General features: G+C 33.1%; 3 protein-coding genes and 1 pseudogene across 3 annotated transcripts; 2 read left to right on the plus strand and 2 right to left on the minus strand.

The window, feature by feature from the left end:
- The first annotated feature begins 1,305 nt into the window (after nucleotides 1-1,305).
- On the plus strand, nucleotides 1,306-4,700 carry LOC114735628 (probable polygalacturonase At1g80170; annotated as a pseudogene).
- A 339-nt stretch (nucleotides 4,701-5,039) lies between these two features.
- LOC114735623 (peptide deformylase 1A, chloroplastic-like) lies at nucleotides 5,040-8,357 on the minus strand. Its single transcript, XM_028923322.1, has 4 exons — nucleotides 7,933-8,357; nucleotides 7,178-7,267; nucleotides 7,006-7,073; nucleotides 5,040-5,570 (listed from the first exon to the last, which is right to left on the minus strand). The coding sequence occupies exons 1-4, from the start codon at nucleotides 8,341-8,343 to the stop codon at nucleotides 5,330-5,332; spliced, it is 810 nt and encodes a 269-aa protein (XP_028779155.1). The 5' UTR covers nucleotides 8,344-8,357; the 3' UTR covers nucleotides 5,040-5,329.
- Nucleotides 8,358-10,137: 1,780 nt separating this feature from the next.
- On the plus strand, nucleotides 10,138-10,564 carry LOC114735639 (uncharacterized). Its single transcript, XM_028923336.1, has one exon. It carries the CDS (start codon nucleotides 10,138-10,140, stop codon nucleotides 10,402-10,404), a length of 267 nt encoding a protein of 88 aa, XP_028779169.1. The 3' UTR covers nucleotides 10,405-10,564.
- A 2,700-nt stretch (nucleotides 10,565-13,264) lies between these two features.
- On the minus strand, nucleotides 13,265-14,665 carry LOC114735624 (uncharacterized). Its single transcript, XM_028923323.1, has 3 exons — nucleotides 14,334-14,665; nucleotides 14,106-14,211; nucleotides 13,265-13,675 (listed from the first exon to the last, which is right to left on the minus strand). The coding sequence occupies exons 1-3, from the start codon at nucleotides 14,486-14,488 to the stop codon at nucleotides 13,433-13,435; spliced, it is 504 nt and encodes a 167-aa protein (XP_028779156.1). The 5' UTR covers nucleotides 14,489-14,665; the 3' UTR covers nucleotides 13,265-13,432.
- Between the last annotated feature and the right edge of the window lie 4,467 nt (nucleotides 14,666-19,132).

Genomic DNA, 19,132 nt, shown 5'->3' on the forward strand with positions numbered 1-19,132 from the left:
GGGAAATAAAGCTGGAACGGTCTGAAAATGATGTTAAACGGAAAAAGCTCAATTTAGAGCAACAAACATATAACACGACATCCTTGTTAATGGTCACTTTAATTTTCTTCTTGTTTTGGTTTTGTGACTTCATATGTTATTTGCTTCTTCCTTCATCAGAAAGATATGATTTTGACTAATTCTGTGAGATCAAAAAAGAAGAAGAAGAAGAAGCCCTAGTTTAGGATTCATAAACCAACATGCATCATGTAACAACATGGAGAGAAATTAAAGAAAGAAAGACGACAACAATCACTTCACGCAATTAGTAAAACAAAAGTTCTTTTCTGTGTTGTTACCTTCCTCCCCACTTTCATTTCTTGTTTTTGTTTCTGATTTGATGTCTTGTTATACAAATTTCATTTTCATTTGAAGCTTATATGGGGATGAAAAATTTAGTTCATTATATTCTTTAATTAGTACATATAAGGAAATTTAAGTGTCAATATCAATATCTCTGTTCATGTATAATATGTAAAAACTCTAACAAGTTATAAATTTGTGAATCTTTAGATTATGATTCATTGGCCAATCTTTTCTTTTTAATAATTGGGATAAGGAGTGTTCTCTATTGAAATAGAGACTAATTCCTTTCAAAACACTAGGGACAAGGGTAACGTAACGTCTTTTTAAGCAAGTTTGCTTTTTATACAAGTGTTAATCATATCCTTAATTGTTTCTTTTAAGAAACAAAAGCGCTTTCTATCATGTCAAATTAAATTGGAAATAAATCCTTGTTGAGAAATTAATTGACAAAATGGTTTTTTTGTAACATAACTTTTCTTGTGCATGATCCTTTTTTTTTTTTTTCCGGTAGGCAATAATCTTTTATGAGATATTTTCATTTTGTACAGCCGAACTTCTCTTATAACTTAATTTTGTGTAAATTAGTTCTTCAAATTTAAGTAACATTTTGTGTAAATCATTTTCTTTCTATATAACTTAATTTTCTTTGTGTACAACTTATCTTCCTTCTTCTAATTTATTATCCTCGGGCCATTTGCTAATTGATTTTTCAACGAGTGATTTATCTTCAGTTTTTCTTAAATTTTAAATATTTTTCATTATTTTATAAATGCAGATTTTTTAACATATTTTTATTCATCCCGTGCGTGCACGCACGGGCAACATCTTCTGGCTACCACGGATGAGAACTTTTTTGGTTTTTTTGTGTTGGGAAAGTTTTTTTTAAAAAAAAAGAGTCGTTAATTATTTATAGGACTGGAATGCCGTTAGCTGCTCCCAGACCCTGAAGTTGGCTGTTGAGCTTGTAAGGATTAATCCAAGACTTTGTCTCCCTCTCCCGCTGATCCCTTCACCGTCGGCCGACATGATCTGACAGAAAATGAAGAACCTGGGATCTGTTTCATTTTCTTCTCCATTTATAATTATCTCCTTCCATTTGCTTCTTCTTTCTCTGCACCCAAACCACATACAAGGATCAGATACTGTAATACAGCTTCCACGTTCCGGGTCGGTCTCTGCCCGCTGCAGTCTTAAACGGGTCCTCTCTGTAGCTCAGTATGGGGCAGAAGGGGATGGCCACCATAATGACACCAAGGTAATATTAGTTTCGTTAACTTTACCTTTCTATATTTTGCTATTCGCTTCTGAAACAGTGCCCTTTCTTTAAATAAGGTTTTTCATTTTTTGCTTACGAGGGCCTCAACTTTTGAGGTTTCATACTTTGGGGCGACAACATTAGTACCCATGAGTTAACAGAATGTATTCTTTAGCCGTAAATCCTGTAACCAAGTAAGGTTTCTTGGAGAATCTACTGCTAAAGTAAGGTTTTCTGAGAATCTACTATTGCTACATGAATATGTGGGATTGCATATCAATTTGCTTAAATACTTAACTGCAAGTTTTACCCAAAGAAAGTATGAGAGATTCTTGGGAAAACTTGTTCTAAAAAGAATAAGCATAATCAATTATGAAGGGATATATAAGCATGGCAAAAGGTGATTTTTGCTTGTTTTGAGGTCTCTCTTCACGTGGTGTGAACCACAGTTATATTTTGTTGACGAATCTACCTAAGAGGTTTTCAAGAGATAGCTAACTGATTTTCCTGCTGTTGAATTTTCTTACCTGTTGGCAATAAGTGAGAAATCTAAGAAAACTCATCTGATAAAATGAGGTAAAATTTTGCATTTGCTAACTCGGCGTTCAGGCATCATCATATTATTAAACCATTTCTTAACATCTTTTGTTCCCCTTTTCTTTTATCAGGCAGTGGAAGAAGTCTGGAAAACTGCTTGTGCCATGTCTGGACGAATAACTATCCTGTTCCCACCTGAAAAGGAGTTTCTGATTTATCCAATTGATATGGGAGGGCCTTGCAGATCTAAGATCACTTTAAAAGTATGCATAGAAAATTACATCTATTTAGACATTCAAGTTCAATTCCAGGAACTCTATCTTTCAATGACCTTGTTGAATATTGGAAAGATCTTAGGTACAATATCTGCCCAAAAGATCCTGAAGTCTGGGATGGTTTAAATCCGCGAAAATGGCTTTACTTCACGGCTTGAAATATCTCACTCTAGAAGGTAAAGGAAAAATCAATGGAATGGGACAGAAATGGTGGGACAGATCTTGCAAGACCAAGCCATCAAATGTACGTCTACCTTCCTATTTTAAGATTCATGTCCCTTTTTTTCAAAACAAAATTCGAATGTTGTGAGTATAGAGCTTTTAAGTGACTCCAAATTTCCTTTGGCAGCCATGTCGACCTGCTCCAACGGTGAGTGCTGCCCCAACGCTTTCCATTTGATAATCTGTTCATCAGATGAATATAAATCTATATTTACACTGCAGGCAATCACTTTTTATAAATGCAAGAATCTGAAGGTTGGAGAACTTACGATCCTAAATAGCCAACAAATGCACATGGCATTTAATAACTGTATGAGAGTTGTTGCATCAAAGCTTGCTGTTTTGGCTCCGGCTTCCAGCCCTAACACTGATGGAATCCACATTAGTAGAACAAAGGGTATAGAGGTCAAGGACAGCTTAATTAGAACAGGTGTGCTATAATCTTTAGAAAAGTTCGACATTAGCTTTATATCACATAAAATTGTTCTTCATCCTCGTGAGCTGGTATTTTCCTGAGAAGTCTTTGCTGCTTAAATAACTGGTTGAATATGACATGCTTGTCAACTTCTGCATACTTTTTCAGTATTTGATGCATAGCTTTTTCTAACTTCTAAACCATCTGTTTCAAATTTAAGCAGTTAACTGTTCTTCCATGTTTCTGTCCGAGAGATGAAAGAGCGGCAAGAAAATAATCACACAAATGCAAAATGAACAATAAATAACCAAATAACACCATGTTTATCCGTAACCAGTAATGAAATCGGGGAAATTATATATCATCATCATCATGGTTAATGTCAGGAGACGATTGTATCTCGATAGTAAGAAACTCGTCACAGATAAAGATCAGAAACATTTCTTGTGGTCCAGGCCATGGCATCAGGTGAAAGTCTTTTTTCCCCCCCCTCAATTGACTATGCTTTTAGACATTAAGAAGCAAGAACATGTTAAGTAATACCAAAACCTGATCTTCAGCATTGGGAGCTTAGGAAAAAATGGATCATGGGAGAAGGTAGAAAACGTAATGGTTAGTGAATCTTATCTTTATCAAACTGATAATGGAGTGAGGATCAAAACATGGCAGGTAAGACTTCTTTACAAGATTGAAGCACTTTCCATTTCTTCTGTCATGCAGAGATGCACATGCTAATCAACTTGTGTGATTTCTTCGCTAGGGTGGTGATGGTTTTGCTTCCAAGATCACTTTCAAGAATATTGTGATGGAGAATGTGTCAAACCCAATTATAATAGACCAGTTTTACTGCGATTCCCCCCATCCTTGTCGGAACCAGGTATAAAAATTTTCCCTGGTAACATTTTCAGGCGTTAGCCTGCCACAGTGTTTTGTCACATTACTAATTAATTTTTCTGTTGGCCGATCCCAGCTCATAGTACACACTTATTTTCAGCCTCCAAGAAAGATTGCCCTTCATTTCTCTTCAAGATTCAGATAAATAAATGTTCATAATTTTCCTTTGATACTGCTTTGGAACGTGAAGTTTTGTATCAAATCATATGTTAACATCCATTATTTTAACGAAATACAGACCTCAGCTGTCAAGGTGGAGAATATATCCTTCATTGGTATCAGAGGAACTTCAGCAACAGAGGAAGCTATAAAATTTGCTTGCAGTGATGACTCTCCTTGTGAAAGGTTATACCTGGAAGATATTTATCTCACACTAGGCTTTGGAGGAAACATAAGATCATACTGCTGGCAAGCTCATGGTTATACAAATGGTCGGGTTTACCCTCCTCATTGTTTTCCAGAGACCGGTAATTTTCTCAGTGCGCAGAAAATCTTGGAAGAATTGGACTCTTATTCCATATACCTGAGCAAACCCACTCTGTAAAGAAAATATGATTATATAGTATATGGATGCCTTTTCTGTAACCAGTTTACCAGTAACAAATTCCAGGTGATTGGGGAGGTGCAGTTTAATTCTTCCTCTTGAGTGGTCGAAGAATTCTCAGGCATACCAAGTAAACTTAGCTCATTACAAATCAACAATAAATATGTAATTATGGTAAAGGTAAATTTTTTTTTTTTTTAAATTCAAACCGTGTCTGATATTCTTACAATTCTATTGATGATTGGCCTATGAGAGTCCAAATTTACACGTCAGCTGAAGCATCCAAGTTTATTGAAAGTACTGTACGAAGAAGATATGTCCAATAGAGAATCTGCTGATTAGAGTTCGTAGATCATCGTAAAATCATCTGCACGTGTTGCTTTACTAGCGGCCACGCAGAGAGGACAACCTATTCTTGTTAGCAATAGGACTGGAACTTGGAATCTCCAAAATAGCATATAAATTAACATTGCTCAGCCATTTTAAGTGCCTCTGAAGACTCTGAATTGTAATTCCAAATAAGCCTTAACATTGAACCTTACCTGAAGGGAATTAAACTGAAAAGGTAGATATTATTTAAAAAAATGTTATGAGAACATAATACAACAAAACTTAAGGGGCTCTCCCCATGCTCAAATTGAGACAGCAGCACTCAATCATATGGAAGTTACGAGAACATAATACAACAAAACTTACAGGGCTTTCCCCATGCTCAAATTGAGACAGCATTCAATCATATAGATGATATACTTCAATTTGGACTCACGAATCCTCACTAACATTCATAAGAAACCAGTTTTGATGCTCTAGCAAAAAGTGGAAGGCAGCATCAAAACCCGGGATCAGCGAGGACCTAGTTTTGGGCAGCCCTGGGCCAGAGGCAAGTCCAAGTTTTCTACCGTTCTAAAAGTCTTAGGAACCATTTTATCAACATAGAGGGTTCCATCAAGATGATCACACTCATGCTGTAATATTCGAGCCTGCCAGCCGGAAGCATTTATTTTGATGAGTTTTCCATTACGATCCAGACCTGTGACCTCAACATCAAGGTATCGCTCCACCGCTGCTCTAAATCCATCTACACTGCAGAATATCAATAAGGAGGAAGATGTTAATAACTATGGATAACAATGAATACATGTTGTTACACACCTCATTGCCACATCAAACCCAAAGCACTATACAGGCTAGAATTATTATATTGAGAAACTGTGACCCACATCAAGAATGCGGTCAATTCTTTTTTACCTCTATCATATTGCGACTGAATTGAACTTGAGAAGATAACCCAATAGACAGTATCTAATCCCACCATGTTGCAATTGCGAATCCCCTATAATTAATGCAGCCATGTTTACTCTTCAAATTGATAAATCAGAAATCAAATGCTTAAACATTTGCTCAGTACTTCGCTACAAAGCATTTGATGTTGGACACAAATACATTTACACCACCAACTTGAGTATAGATGATATTGTATTTAGTGATTAGAACGTTCTTAAGATCCCAACATCTTGACATCGTCAGAGCATATGCGAATAGTCATCTTTAACTTGTTTACATATAATTAATAATACTACGGTGGATTTGTACAAAAATACTGAGATTGTTCGATAATTAGAGATTAAGGAATAAATCAGGATTTGATATTTCCTTGAACCGGTGTTAAATTAGCTACTTAACAATACACTCAAAATTTCAAGGGTTTAGACCAGGAAATGCATCAAATTGCAACCAAATTAGGGCCACAAACAAATTTAAAAACCAAACTTACTATTGTAAAATTTTTATGAAATTGGATTTTTCTTTTTTATTTCTTTCTTCTTGTTTTTTTTTGGGGGAAAATTTCTACCAATATTCTCTTTGCCACATCCCACCCCACATCTGAAGAATAATAGACTGCTCTCTCAACAAGAAGCCCTCAATTTGATCAATTGCTCCTTAAGCCTAAAAGATTCTTCTTTGGTTCACCAGACATACTGCTGTCTGTTACTCTCTACTCTTTCTTTTAACTAGTTTTCTTTTTTCCACTTCAAGAGGCATTGAAATTACAATATGTCATGGGCATATATATAAAATCCATTAGATATACCCCTAAACCATCAGAGCCATCCCCCACCCGAGAATAAAACCAAAAAAAAAAAAAAAAAATCTCAGCAGCTCTAGGGTTTGACAACCTTCCTCTTAACCATTAAGAACAATTATTATTTTCAACCACATCAACTATAAACCAAATGCTTAAATGAAGGACCGCCATTACTTATGAAAGAACACCACATCCACATTCTTGACAGTTCATTTAAATGTTCAAGTATCGTACATTTATGCAGGATGCTCAAGAACTCATATTGAAGAGTTATAAAAGGTGTGCATGGTCTTATATTTCTAGCCTGACTTGGTCACAGTTACTGAATTGTACCATGTGCAAAAAAGAATCAATTGGTAGTGTGCAAAGCAACTATGATGGCAGGGGAAAAAAAATCTAAAATAAGTCCTTTCCAAATAATGAGAATATTACCTCAAGCAACCTTCAAAAAATAGGGCCGTCCTGTTGCTTCTCTTCTCCAGCTTTGGATTTAGGATAACCTGCCTCAACAGAACTAATGAATTTGTATTTCAAGATAACATACCTTCAGGAAAAAAACTACAGAATTTATTGCAAGCTTTTCTCTTCTGTGGGATGGACATACCAAAAGATCAAAGGGTCGCCTATCTTGAGCTTTTATCTCTTCCTTGGGAGCATAACTAATATACTCTGTTGTATCTTCCAAAACAATTATCTGCATAAACAAAAAGGCAATACATACTTATTATTATTTCAGCACATTCCTCGGTAGTACTCAGAACAGTATGCTATTACTATAAATCACGATACTTTAGATCTTCAATATATTGTTAAGCAATAAAATTAGTCACCAATGGACTCCTCCACTACTTAGAAGTCATGTTTACATAATGAATATTGTACTTCGCATTAAGAAGCAAGTTAAGCAGCCTTTTGTCCGCCCGCCTGGCGCCTCCAGGTATTTCTGTATGTCCCATATTCATATGGTATTTTAGACCCAAAGACGGTGATTTCAATTTACAAAATTCAACAAACAACCATTAAGAAGTTCGCTTAAGTCGCTAATCAAGAGACATAAGATGAAAAGGCAACCAAGGAGAACCACCTAGACCGTCGACTATTAATGGAAACATCATGACAGAGCACCTGTGCTCAAAGAGTAAGTACACGACCAAAGAATCATATTTTAAGCACAATTTATTGTCATGGTTGTTTTCTTCCTCGTGTTGTCACGGTTGCTTTCTTCCCCATGAAACAGTTACAGTGACCCACACAGGGCAAATGAGCTGAGAATTCAGATTGCACCGAGAAGAACAAAGTCAAGAAAATTGAAGAATTTGGGGAACCTTGTGTATCTAAATCATCAAAATTTTAACTGACCCTCAAGGGAATTCCAATCTGCGGAGCCGCTAGGCCAACCCCAGGAGCCTTTCTCATGACCTTTATCATATCATCGATGATCTTCTGGATCCTCTCGGAGCTTATTTCATCAGGATTAACTTCTTGGGCAGGTTCATGGAGAACTGGGTCACCGGCTTTGACAATGTCAGGCAAGCTTAATTTTTTATCAGCTCCAAGACCCACAAACCATCCTGCTTTGGCCACCCTCCTAGGAGATGCCGAGTTGAAAGACTTCGAGGTAGTGGGGTTCCCATAGAACAGTGAATTTCCAGCTTTGAATAGTGATACTCGGGCAGGGGACAATGTCGGGGTTGTTGAAGCAGTTAGGAGGCACCTTTCAGCTAGGGGTACGGAGAGGAAACGAAATGATAGACGGTGAAGCGCCTCCATGGGCTTTCTGGGACGTGAGCTCTGCAACTTGTGCTGTTTTTTTAATCAACGACAATGGTGTGGTGCTTGGAGGGTGAAGGTCTTACCTTTTCTTTGTTTGGGCTTAACAGTGAAGGGGCCTCTTCCCTTTTCTTTTGTTTTTTTTTTGTTGGTGAAAGGACAATTCATGACATGAGTTCGTTGTTGGTCTATATAGCCTATAGCTATGCCTGGGCTTCAAAAATCCAAGTCACTCACAAACAGTCAGAACGATGTGGCTACAGACCCAAAAGAAAATCCTATCTGCATTCTCTGTGTGTGTGTGTGTGTGTGTGTGTGTGTGTCTTGACAAATTTGTGCATGTTTCTCCTTATGCTTCAGTTTAAACTCTATTTTTGAAAGAAGAGACTGATTAAAAGTTTACATCTTCATTAATCTATCTAAAGAAAATAGTAGAAAAGTTACATTTTCATAAGTGACAAAAAAGTATGATTCACTTTGAACTTCATGTAAATGCATGAGGCCAAGCTTTAGTAGCCATTTCAAAATTTATACGCAAATACATGGGATTCACTTTAATTAGTCATATATGATTATTGCAATATGACACTCCCTACAATTCTAAATGCAGATAAGTAAGTAATGTATAGATATTAAAAAATAATAATTTAGTTACTTTATGTGTAATAAATATGTGTTTGTTTTCCTAAAATATACTCATTTTAATAATCTACATTAGAAACTACCCTCACTAATGAAAACTTTCTTTAATACGCATAATCAATAGTAGTTTACAGGAAAATTAAAGATTTATAAATTTTACAAAACAAAATACTGAAACTTTTTTTTTTAAATGTCTTTTTAGTTATGCATTCTAAAAAACCAAAAAAAGTTAAAATTTGTTCTGAAGAACCAAAAAAAAAAAGAAAAAGGAAGAGAATAAGCAAAGACCATTGTATTTCGACTATTTTCATTAATGACCATTATGCTCAGAAAACAAACTATTTTCTCACCCTTCACTTCATTTTAGATATGCTTTTCAAAATAATAGTTCAAACAAAACTTTTAAATTTTTTATTTTCAAAACTTATTCTGAAAAATTACTTTACAGAATTACTTTAGAAACATGAAAATAGATAATAAAATCAAACAAGCCCTTATTTCCTAATTGAGTGGCAAATTTATGCCAAATAATGGTAGAAGGGGGTGGGAAACCGTACGTGTTAAAGGTTGCATAATTCCAAGGATGGGCATGCATATATAACGCATATATCCGCATTTATGTTCATATTGGTGCATGCAATGTACCTTATTTATTTACATATACATTATGCAACTCTTAAGCCGCAAGATGGGCTTCCATAATGCTCAAATAATTGCACCCCATATGCTTCTATTTGTTGACTTTTAATTTGTTATGTAACTTTCACACCCCAAATAAAGTCGGCAGGATGTGATGGACCATTATTTTATTCATGCATATATATTTAATTGAATATATGGGACTTTTTTATTATATATATAAATAGCTTTTTTATTAAAATAATCATATGTGATATTTGGCGCTAATTTTGGAAGCTCAATAGGATCCTTTTACAGCTTGTCATAGCTGTCACTTAATTGTCACCATCTTTACACACAAAACACAAATTAATGAAGCTACTTAATGAAGGCCATGTTCCACTTGTTCCCTCTTGTCTTGTTTTATATATATATATATATATATATATATCTGTCAACCATATTATCTTGTTTCAGTCATCATCAAGCATTTATATACATAAGGCTACTTGACGTTTCAAGAGGAGACCAATAATGAGAAAAGGCTGCGAAGAAGAGATGAAGAACAAGAACTACAAGGCTGTGGATTTGAAGGAGAAGAGATCAATGAAGGAGGAAGAAGCGGCGGCGGGATCGTCGCGGGAAAAAGAAGAGGGGAAGAAGCAGACGCTGGAGAGGACGACGACGGAAGACATAAATGCGAGTGCTGAAGCTTTCATCAACAATTTTAGGAAACAACTCATGATCCAGAGACTTCAGTCCATTGAGAATTATGAGCAGATGCTTGCTAGAGGCCTCTAGCTTTTGTTGCATACTTGGATTTGAATTTGGTAAGAGACGAAGACGATATGAGCTCTAAATGTATGAGATAACTGAGGAGTTTATTTGGATTCTAAATATAATATTCCAACCTCTTTCAAATTTATAATTTGTTCTTCAAATTATTCCAATTAGTTGCACTTATTAATGGGTTTTTATTGGAATATTTTTCAATTCTATTGATTAATTAAAAAGATAATTTTGAATACCAACGTATATTTTTTACAAATAACTAACTAAATTATTTTAAGGACAAGGAGCAGTTTAATTTGTTTTTCTCCATAGCATAACTCATAGGCACGTTCTGCTCGTAACTCATATCCCTCTATATAAATCCTTTTTTTCTTGCTATCCTTCATTTAACGATCTCACAATTCTAGTTCTCAATATAAGCGCTGGTTAAAAATTTAATATGATATTAAATATAAAACTTTAATACACTTTGTTTCAAATATTTATGTATTTTGCTTTCAAATAATCTCTATGGTAATTACACATGTTAAGAAGTTTTCATCAACTGATAATTCTAACGCATATGATTAATATAGGTATTGTAGAAAAGATAACATCCGTTTATTACAAATAACTAACTTAACTAATTTTTTTAATAACATCAAATTAGTTATATTTAACTTTTATATTAAAGACCGAAGGTAATATGATGCCTACAAAGAAGGCAAATTCAAAACCTCACGCATAAATAATTATAATTAGTAGCAGGGTTCGACCTTAATAATTATAATTAGCTTTTCAGGCTATCTGCGGCATCCCCTCTCTCATACTAATTATCAAGATTAATTAAGCACTAATGGGGTAGGGAGAAAGAAGTAAATGACTTGTCTTAAGACGCAAATGACATGATACTTACTATTCGCTTAATATAGTGACATATTCAGACTTGAAAAAAACAAAATGGACACGTTGTTTGTATACATGTATATATGCGGCTAAACTTTAGTGTGGCAAAAGAAAAAGGGTCATTGTCTCTGCCCCCCTTTGGCCGTCATCATAATTGTCCTTTCCTACTCACCAAACCACCCATATATTGCCTCCCATTCTAAATATAAAAATTAAATACTTAATTTATGGAGATTAATAAAATCAATTAATAACTTAATTCTTTGTGAACAAATATATGCTGTTTCCTTAAAAAAAATATCTTTTTAATAATTTATACTGCCTAGAAATATCCGTTTAAGATGTGGAATAATAAAGATACATAGTTTAGAAAAAAAAAATATAAACTCAAAAACAAAATAAATTAAAGTATTGCATTTGAATTAATTAAATTAAAGCAACTATGCTGTTTTTTTTTGCCAGTCACAATTAATAACTGGAATCTGCCTCATTCAAAGCAATTGATCCTGGATTCTCCTCCATATATATTATCTACAACGCCACCCAACATATTGTGTTCTTGGTGTGAGAGAGAGAGAGCAACAAATGGAGACATGCAAGTTAAGATTTAGGCTCCGTTTGGGTGACACCCCAAACCATGGTTTGGGTGATAAGTCACCCAAACACCCACTGGTTTTGGGCAAACCGTGGTTTTGGACCAAAACTATGGTTTTAGCTCCAAAACTATGGTTTTGGAAAAAGCAGAAATTTTTTGCTTTTGGAGAAAAAAGGGAGAGTGTGAGAGTTTATAGGATATGAATCTTGTTATTTTTTTTATAAACATATTTTTTTATAAACATATTTAATCTTATATTTTAAAAATATATATACATATTAATTATTTATTAATTATATTATCTTATGTATTATTAATTATGTTAATAAAAAATATACTATTAACAATTTTATTCCTTCAAATTAAAATATATCATAAAATCTATTTTTTCTGTAATTATCATATTAACTTATGTCTTTTTTTTAGTAATTTGTATATATAAAAAGTGCTTCTGATAACAACTATCCAAACACTCTCACTTCTCAAAATCACTTTTTCATAACATTTATTCTTCCCAGAATCTATTCTTCCCAGAATCTATTCTCCAGAATCACTTTTTCAAACCATGATTTGGTTTCATCCAAACACACCCTTAGTTATGACGGCATTAGTGATTAAAAAGCATATAGCGTAAAAATTGCATAAATATTAAAAGGCTGAAACAATATAGTACTAAAACCTAATCTAAGTCGGACATTTAAAGTAGTGAGTTTGAATTTTACTTTTTTTCTTTTTTACCAAGTTTGAAGCAATGCCATTTTGACTTTTTTAAAGGAAGAAACAATTCATCAATATCTTTTACTTTAGTAATTCTATTTTATTGAATTATGTATTATTTATACACGAGTGTTGGTTCACTTAATTATTAATTAATGTCTTTTTAATTAAGTTATATTATTTTAATTATAACGATTTTGGTTCAATCTCGGTCTATCGATGTTCATCAACTCATTGCTTCTCATGCTTTAAGGTCCTGAACTGACTTTTCAATCATGATTTTACAATTTATAAAATAAGTATGTGAAAAGAATTTGTACTGCGGTTTATATGAACAGATTATGGTAAGCAAAAATCAGGTTATTGATCTATGGGTTTTGATCCTTGAAATGTTGATGAGAACTTACTCGTACAACGATGGCGACGTACCCTGAAGGACCCCACCACCATATAATGAAAGCTGCAAGTGGTGGACTTTGATCAAGGACAATACGAAGCCACATCAACCAAATGGTACAAAACAATAATACTACTAATTTATCATTGATCATTTCATAATTACGTAATAGTTTGGGATAACCATGCAATTATTTACAACTTAAACCAACCTAATCAACTATAATAAACAAAACCACATTAAAGGATAAAGAACAAGAAGGTACTAGGTTCCTCTTCCTGGGGCGATGATGGAATTATTTCATTGATTTGAATATCCTTCCAAACAAGTATTAATTACGAGAAAAAGAAGAAGGACAAAGATAAACCCTAATAAATCAAGTGGAATAGTCTTGTTGATGTATATCTGAGAGGGATTCAAATTTGATACGGGCGTGTCCTTAATTAAGGATGGACCACTTGTTGAATCTGCATCATCTGGAGGTTGAGATGAGAGCATGATCTGGCAACCTCACCGGCCAATGGGACCACGGGAAGACTATCGCAGTTACATATCTCGATCATGAACCCATCTGGGTCGTGGAAAAACAGCTGATCCACTTGAACCCCACCTTCCTCTACCATGGACCTCACGTACGCCATCTCCATCTCCCTAAGCTTCTTCTCCACTCCTCCCATGCTCTCACACTTCAAAACACAAATCACCATCATCCATCAGTAAAACCGTTTGACAACTGAGAGCCAATGGGTGTTTGATTTAACTTATTTCACGTGATTTTACATTATATGAGATAAATATTACCTTTAGTCCTTAATATTACCTTTGGTCTCAATTATAAAACCCCGTTTATGGTTTACAAACACGGTCTTATGATTGGGACTGGAAATAGTATAAAATTAGTGGGGAGTTAAATTTGATTCTAAATATAAAACTTCATCTGTTTTATCTCATTTTTTTTTTCAAAATATCACTATTAATTATAAGAAGTTCGTATCAAAGAATAATTTAGAGAGATCAATACACATTTGTAGTATATAAGAAGAGTTTTGTTCCAAAAAAGGACAAAAGTAATGTTTAGAACCCAAAACCACGTTTTTGAGCATAATATGATCTCACCTGGAAGGAGATGTGATTATCCTTTGGATTAATTTCTGTCTTTTTGGGAAGGTTCTCCGGGTCTTCTGCTTGCAGCAAATGAATTCCGATCCCGTACCCAAATAGCCTTCACAAAGTTCATCATCAAACAGAAAAACGTAAGGAAACTATTAAAAACAATCCTGCTACGTTTCTTGAGTTATTTATTCTTTCTTTTTTTGAAGGAGGGAAAGGGTACGTAGAAATTACCAGGCGCCATCGAAATCGAAAGAGCCGGGCCTCCTGATAGGGAAGAAGCCAAGAACGTTCTGGTAGAAGTTTATGGATTCTTCCACTGATCTGCAGATGAGGGAGATGTGGTTAACGGACTTAAGATGCAAAGGGTTTCCTGCGCTTTCCTTCATTTTCTTTCACGAGAAAATTAATTAACAAGATCGAAAAGAAATGGATTCTATCTCTCCCTTGAAAATGAACCGAGAAAATGTTAACGCGTGGGAAAAAGAAAACCGAGGAAGAGAGAAATCTACCAGAGGGGAAATTATGGAAGCAAGAGAATTTGAATTAGAAGAAGAAGCAGAAGAATCGGACGACGAGTGAGAGAAGCGAAATGTGTGACGCCTTATTTATAGAAAGCGAGGTAGGAAAATAAGGAGGAAGGAAGACGCCGTAAAAGTTGCCACGTGTCATGAAATTTTCCAAACGTGGGAGATTGGATTTCTCTGACACGTCATTTACACGTTGCTGAGGAGGAAGAGGAACTTGGTTGTCGGATAGTGCATTGGCCGGGAATAGACACGTCAGCTTAGATTTTTCTTTTTAAATGTTTCTTTTCATTTTATGAAAGATTTTTTTTTTGGAGGGAAATTGAAAACTACTTGTGAGGCTGAGAGTGAAGCTGGGAGCTTGATTTGTCAGACTGAGACCCGATGTCTCATTTTTGAACCCCGCGCCAACCACCCACCCCCAAACAAAGTGAACCGATATTTCCATTTTTTTAATACCAAATATTTATTAAAGTTGTTCGCCAAAAAAAAAAAAAAACCAAGTTATGCAAAGGGCACCGAAAAAATGTGCCAAAAACACACAAGTTGAAGTTATGCCTAAGCTGACGCATCAACTGCAAGTTGTCTAGATGAGGCCCCCGTCATGTTTAAACGAAATTCTAAATCTGAATTTGGCGTTAACACGTTTAAGTGTGTACGCACTTATATATGTGATTACCGTTGCATTGTATTTTCATTACAATTTGTTGTGTGAAACTATAGATATCTTGGGGGTCAATCAAATGAGCCCTAAATCATACTACTTCCATCTTTTAATATAAGATGTAGTTGATTAATTTAAGAATAATTATAGAAGTTAATTATTTATGATAAATAGATTTTTTTTGTTTAAAACACTTTTATTAATGAGTATTTGAATTATACTCATTGATAGTAATTTCTTAATATATGTTACAACTATACGAATTACTTTAAAAAAAATAAATACTAAAATAAGATAGATTAAAATTTTATATTTATAATCAAATTAAATATAAAAATAACGCTTATATATTAAGTACCGAAATTACTATATGTTACATGAAAATGGATCACTATAGATGGTAACGTCAAAGATGTCCATGGCCAAAAAAAAATAAAAAGTCAAAAGTGCCAACTGATCTGCCCGTACATTCATTTCTTTTAAAACCTGACAAATTTAAAAGAAAGAAGGAAAAATGGCAAATAAAACCCCCAATATGTGAAATTTACAACTCTTAATTTGGACAATAACAAATAAAGACCCGGTCTTATATTATAAATATAAAATCTTGGTGAAATATCTGAAATACCCCTCAGTCAAATGACAAGTTAGACTATGGGAAATGACAAATTCATTTTAGTAAATGAAAATTTTAGTAGACCAAGTCACAACTTGGCTGAATGTATGCCAAATAACAAATTGACTATGGCAAATGATAAGTTCATTTTAGCGAATGACAACTTTAGTAGACCAAATTACAATTTGGCTAAGGGGCATTTTAGACATTTCACTAAGATTTCATATTAGCAATATGGGACATAATTTTTATTTGCTATTTTCCAAATTGAGGTCTCAAATCATAATTTCACATATGGGGTCTTTATTTGCAAGTTTTCTAAGAAAGAATGTGCCAATATATATAATATAATAATTTTTTAATTAATTAATTAATTAATTAATTAATTAATTAAAAGCCATGTTTCAATTTATCTCACTCTGTTTTTTTTTTAATCAGACAATTAGATGCTGTAACCGGCATCAAACGCGCAACCTCTTATTTACAAAATATTTTCATGTTATTAAACTATAACGTTATTTCCTATATATATCTTACATCTTTGAAAAGGTGTGTCTTATTCTTTTCTACTTTTATTTTATTTTGTTTTTTGGCCAGAGAAAAGGCGTGTCTGGTCTCCTAAAAGCAAATAGATAATATTAAAAAGTAAATATTGGTGTAAATTCAAACATAATCTCTAACACCAAACAAGACAACATTTTGTAAGAAACAAACATAAGATTCAAAGTTATATCTTTTCATGGTTAATTATGAATTAATGGCCCAAAAAAATTATGAATCACTTCCACAAAAAAAAAAGAAAAAAGGCTGAGATTTTAGGATAGTTTCAAAAGAAAATTCTCTTGTCCAGATAGCTTTATTGTATTATGACACCTACTATGAAAACAAGCTAAGCACTAAATATAAGAGTATATTGACCTGAAAAGGGGGGGGGGACTTGAGTGCATATATGTTGAAAAGAATTGCCACCACTGGAACTTCTCTTTAAAAAAAAAAATTGCAAGAAGATCATTAGGTTTAGCTATAATTTCAAAGAGAAACAATATTATGACACCACATGTTAATTAATTAAGCAGGATATACATTTAGGGTTAATGTCGACGATTATAATTTATAAATAAATGTCAAAATTGGTATGTCATGGAGAAGTTGATATACTATCTCCGGTCCTTAATATAAGATCCTATTTGACTTTTATTTTGATCCTAAATATAAAACTCCAATCCACTTTATCTCTCATATTTATATATTTTTTTCTTAAAGTAGTCCTTCTAACAATGATAGTTATAATCAATACACTTGATTAGCAAGGATATTTTAGAAAAAACAATACCTATTTAGAATAAATAACTAACTTAACTTATTTTCTTAATCTCTTCAATTTAATCAATTGGTTTTTATAGTTAAGACCGTATATAAAAGCTGGGCCAACTGTAAAGGATGAGAATAGAGCGAAGCGAAGGCGACGCGTAACGTTGGCGTGCGGAGAATCATAAAATCACCAAAATTTGAGGAAACTATATATACTCCCAAGTTGACCAGTTTTAAATTTGGAATATCCAATGCGGATTTTAAATTCATTTTATGCAAAAACAAAAAACAAAAGAAATCTCATGAAAACACAAAATGAAGCTTCTATATAAATTAAAAGGATTAAATCTCAGAAGTTTTTACCCAAGAATGCTGGGCACTCAGAAGTTTTTCTGAGTATGAATTTATTCCAAAAATTTAAAATCATAATAATATTATCTTACAATTAAAAAAACTAATATTAATCCTAAAATAGTGACATTCGTTATTAATACTAGATATGAACAAATATAAACTTGCGTTATATATTTAGAATTCTTCTTTTGACAAGGTCATAAGGGAAGAATTATGAGATTTTTTTTGAAGTATAGTGATATTAATTAGTAAGGAGAATGATAATTAAGTTCCAAAATATTAATTTAATAAAGATGGATAATTAAGTTTTCAATAATTCTTTTTCTAAAAAAAATGAATTGCAATTATCAGACAGTTACAAATTGAAGAGTTTCATCAGATATTTAAGTTTTAAATATAACTCCATATACAAATCATTTTTCAAAAAAGTTTATCAGAGGCCTAACTATTATTAAATTAATAGTTTGGGACTTAACTACAATTTCCTAGCAGTAGCAATATATATTCTTGCTATAAATATTTTTATCTTATATATATAGAATAAAAATAAATTATTAATATTTTGCATTATGCAGTAGAAACCTTAAACGTTCTCGTTTAAGGGGACTAGTATTGATGACTAGATAGTAGATACATTAGATGGTTGCATGCTTTTATAAAACCGATGCCCAAGCTCTTTGGATCTTGAGGCTTACTAAAATTAGAGCAAGAACTCAGAAACCCTTTTTTTTTTTTCATAAAATTCTTTATGATTACCAACCAATAAAATTGTCAAATTTTTTCGGCTTCTTACATATCGACAAATTAATTCATCATTTATCGATGGCAAAAAATAAAAAATAAAAAATCTAGTTCGATCAATCATAACCGAAATATAATAATTCATCCCATTTATTGATTTTGTCCTTGTTCAATCATAATAGAAATGTAATAATTCAATGTACATTCATATAACTATGGATGGCTCTCACGTCTTAACAAGGCTGAAAATGAAAAATCAGCTCCACGAATTTGTGAATTATTGTATAATTTTTTATAGAAATTTTATGTTGATATTATCGGTTGATGATATTAATTGATGGCTCATAAATAATTATAGTAAAATATAAGTAAAATCATTCATTAAATATTTAATTGGTGGCTTTATATAAATGAGGTTTGAAATATTATATTTGAATTGGAAAATAAAGTCACTTATATATGATTAACATTTGCCAGTAGTCTTAACATCAAATTAACATAGTAATTGCATTGTTTGAAAAAAGATTATTTTATAATCTGTAAATAATATAACTTGCTTTTTTTTGCTTACGAATATAACTTGCTATATATTTTAGGTTAATATTAGTATTGATTTGTTATTTGTTCTAACTATATTAATAAAAAAATAAATAGCCTGTTTTGCTTAAATATTGAAAATTAACTGCACGCACCTTTTTTTTTTTTTGGTTTTCCATAAATTCCTGTGCCCGCACACACACACATATGGTTCTGCACATGTAATAATAATAAACAATACCACTATTATTCATTATTTTTTGAGAGGCATGATTTGCTTGAA

The sequence above is a fragment of the Neltuma alba genome, unplaced genomic scaffold, assembly GCF_004799145.2.
Source record: "Neltuma alba isolate B1F8T4 unplaced genomic scaffold, ASM479914v2 tig00013242_pilon, whole genome shotgun sequence".
NCBI classification, from domain to species: Eukaryota; Viridiplantae; Streptophyta; class Magnoliopsida; order Fabales; family Fabaceae; genus Neltuma; species Neltuma alba.

Bases quoted from the DNA above. Each gene is read 5' to 3' on its own strand.
- LOC114735623 (XM_028923322.1), bottom strand. From the start codon at position 8,343: ATGGAGGCGCTTCACCGTCTATCATTTCGTTTCCTCTCCGTACCCCTA. The intron at 7,074-7,177 runs GTATGTCCATCC...CTGTTGAGGCAG, and splicing joins GGCGACCCTTTGATCTTTTG to GTTATCCTAAATCCAAAGCT. The intron at 5,571-7,005 runs GTAATATTCTCA...GATATTCTGCAG, and splicing joins TTTTTTGAAGGTTGCTTGAG to TGTAGATGGATTTAGAGCAG.
- LOC114735639 (XM_028923336.1), top strand. From the start codon at position 10,138: ATGAGAAAAGGCTGCGAAGAAGAGATGAAGAACAAGAACTACAAGGCT.
- LOC114735624 (XM_028923323.1), bottom strand. From the start codon at position 14,488: ATGAAGGAAAGCGCAGGAAACCCTTTGCATCTTAAGTCCGTTAACCAC. The intron at 14,212-14,333 runs GTAATTTCTACG...AACTTTGTGAAG, and splicing joins TTCGATTTCGATGGCGCCTG to GCTATTTGGGTACGGGATCG. The intron at 13,676-14,105 runs GTGAGATCATAT...TGTGTTTTGAAG, and splicing joins ATAATCACATCTCCTTCCAG to TGTGAGAGCATGGGAGGAGT.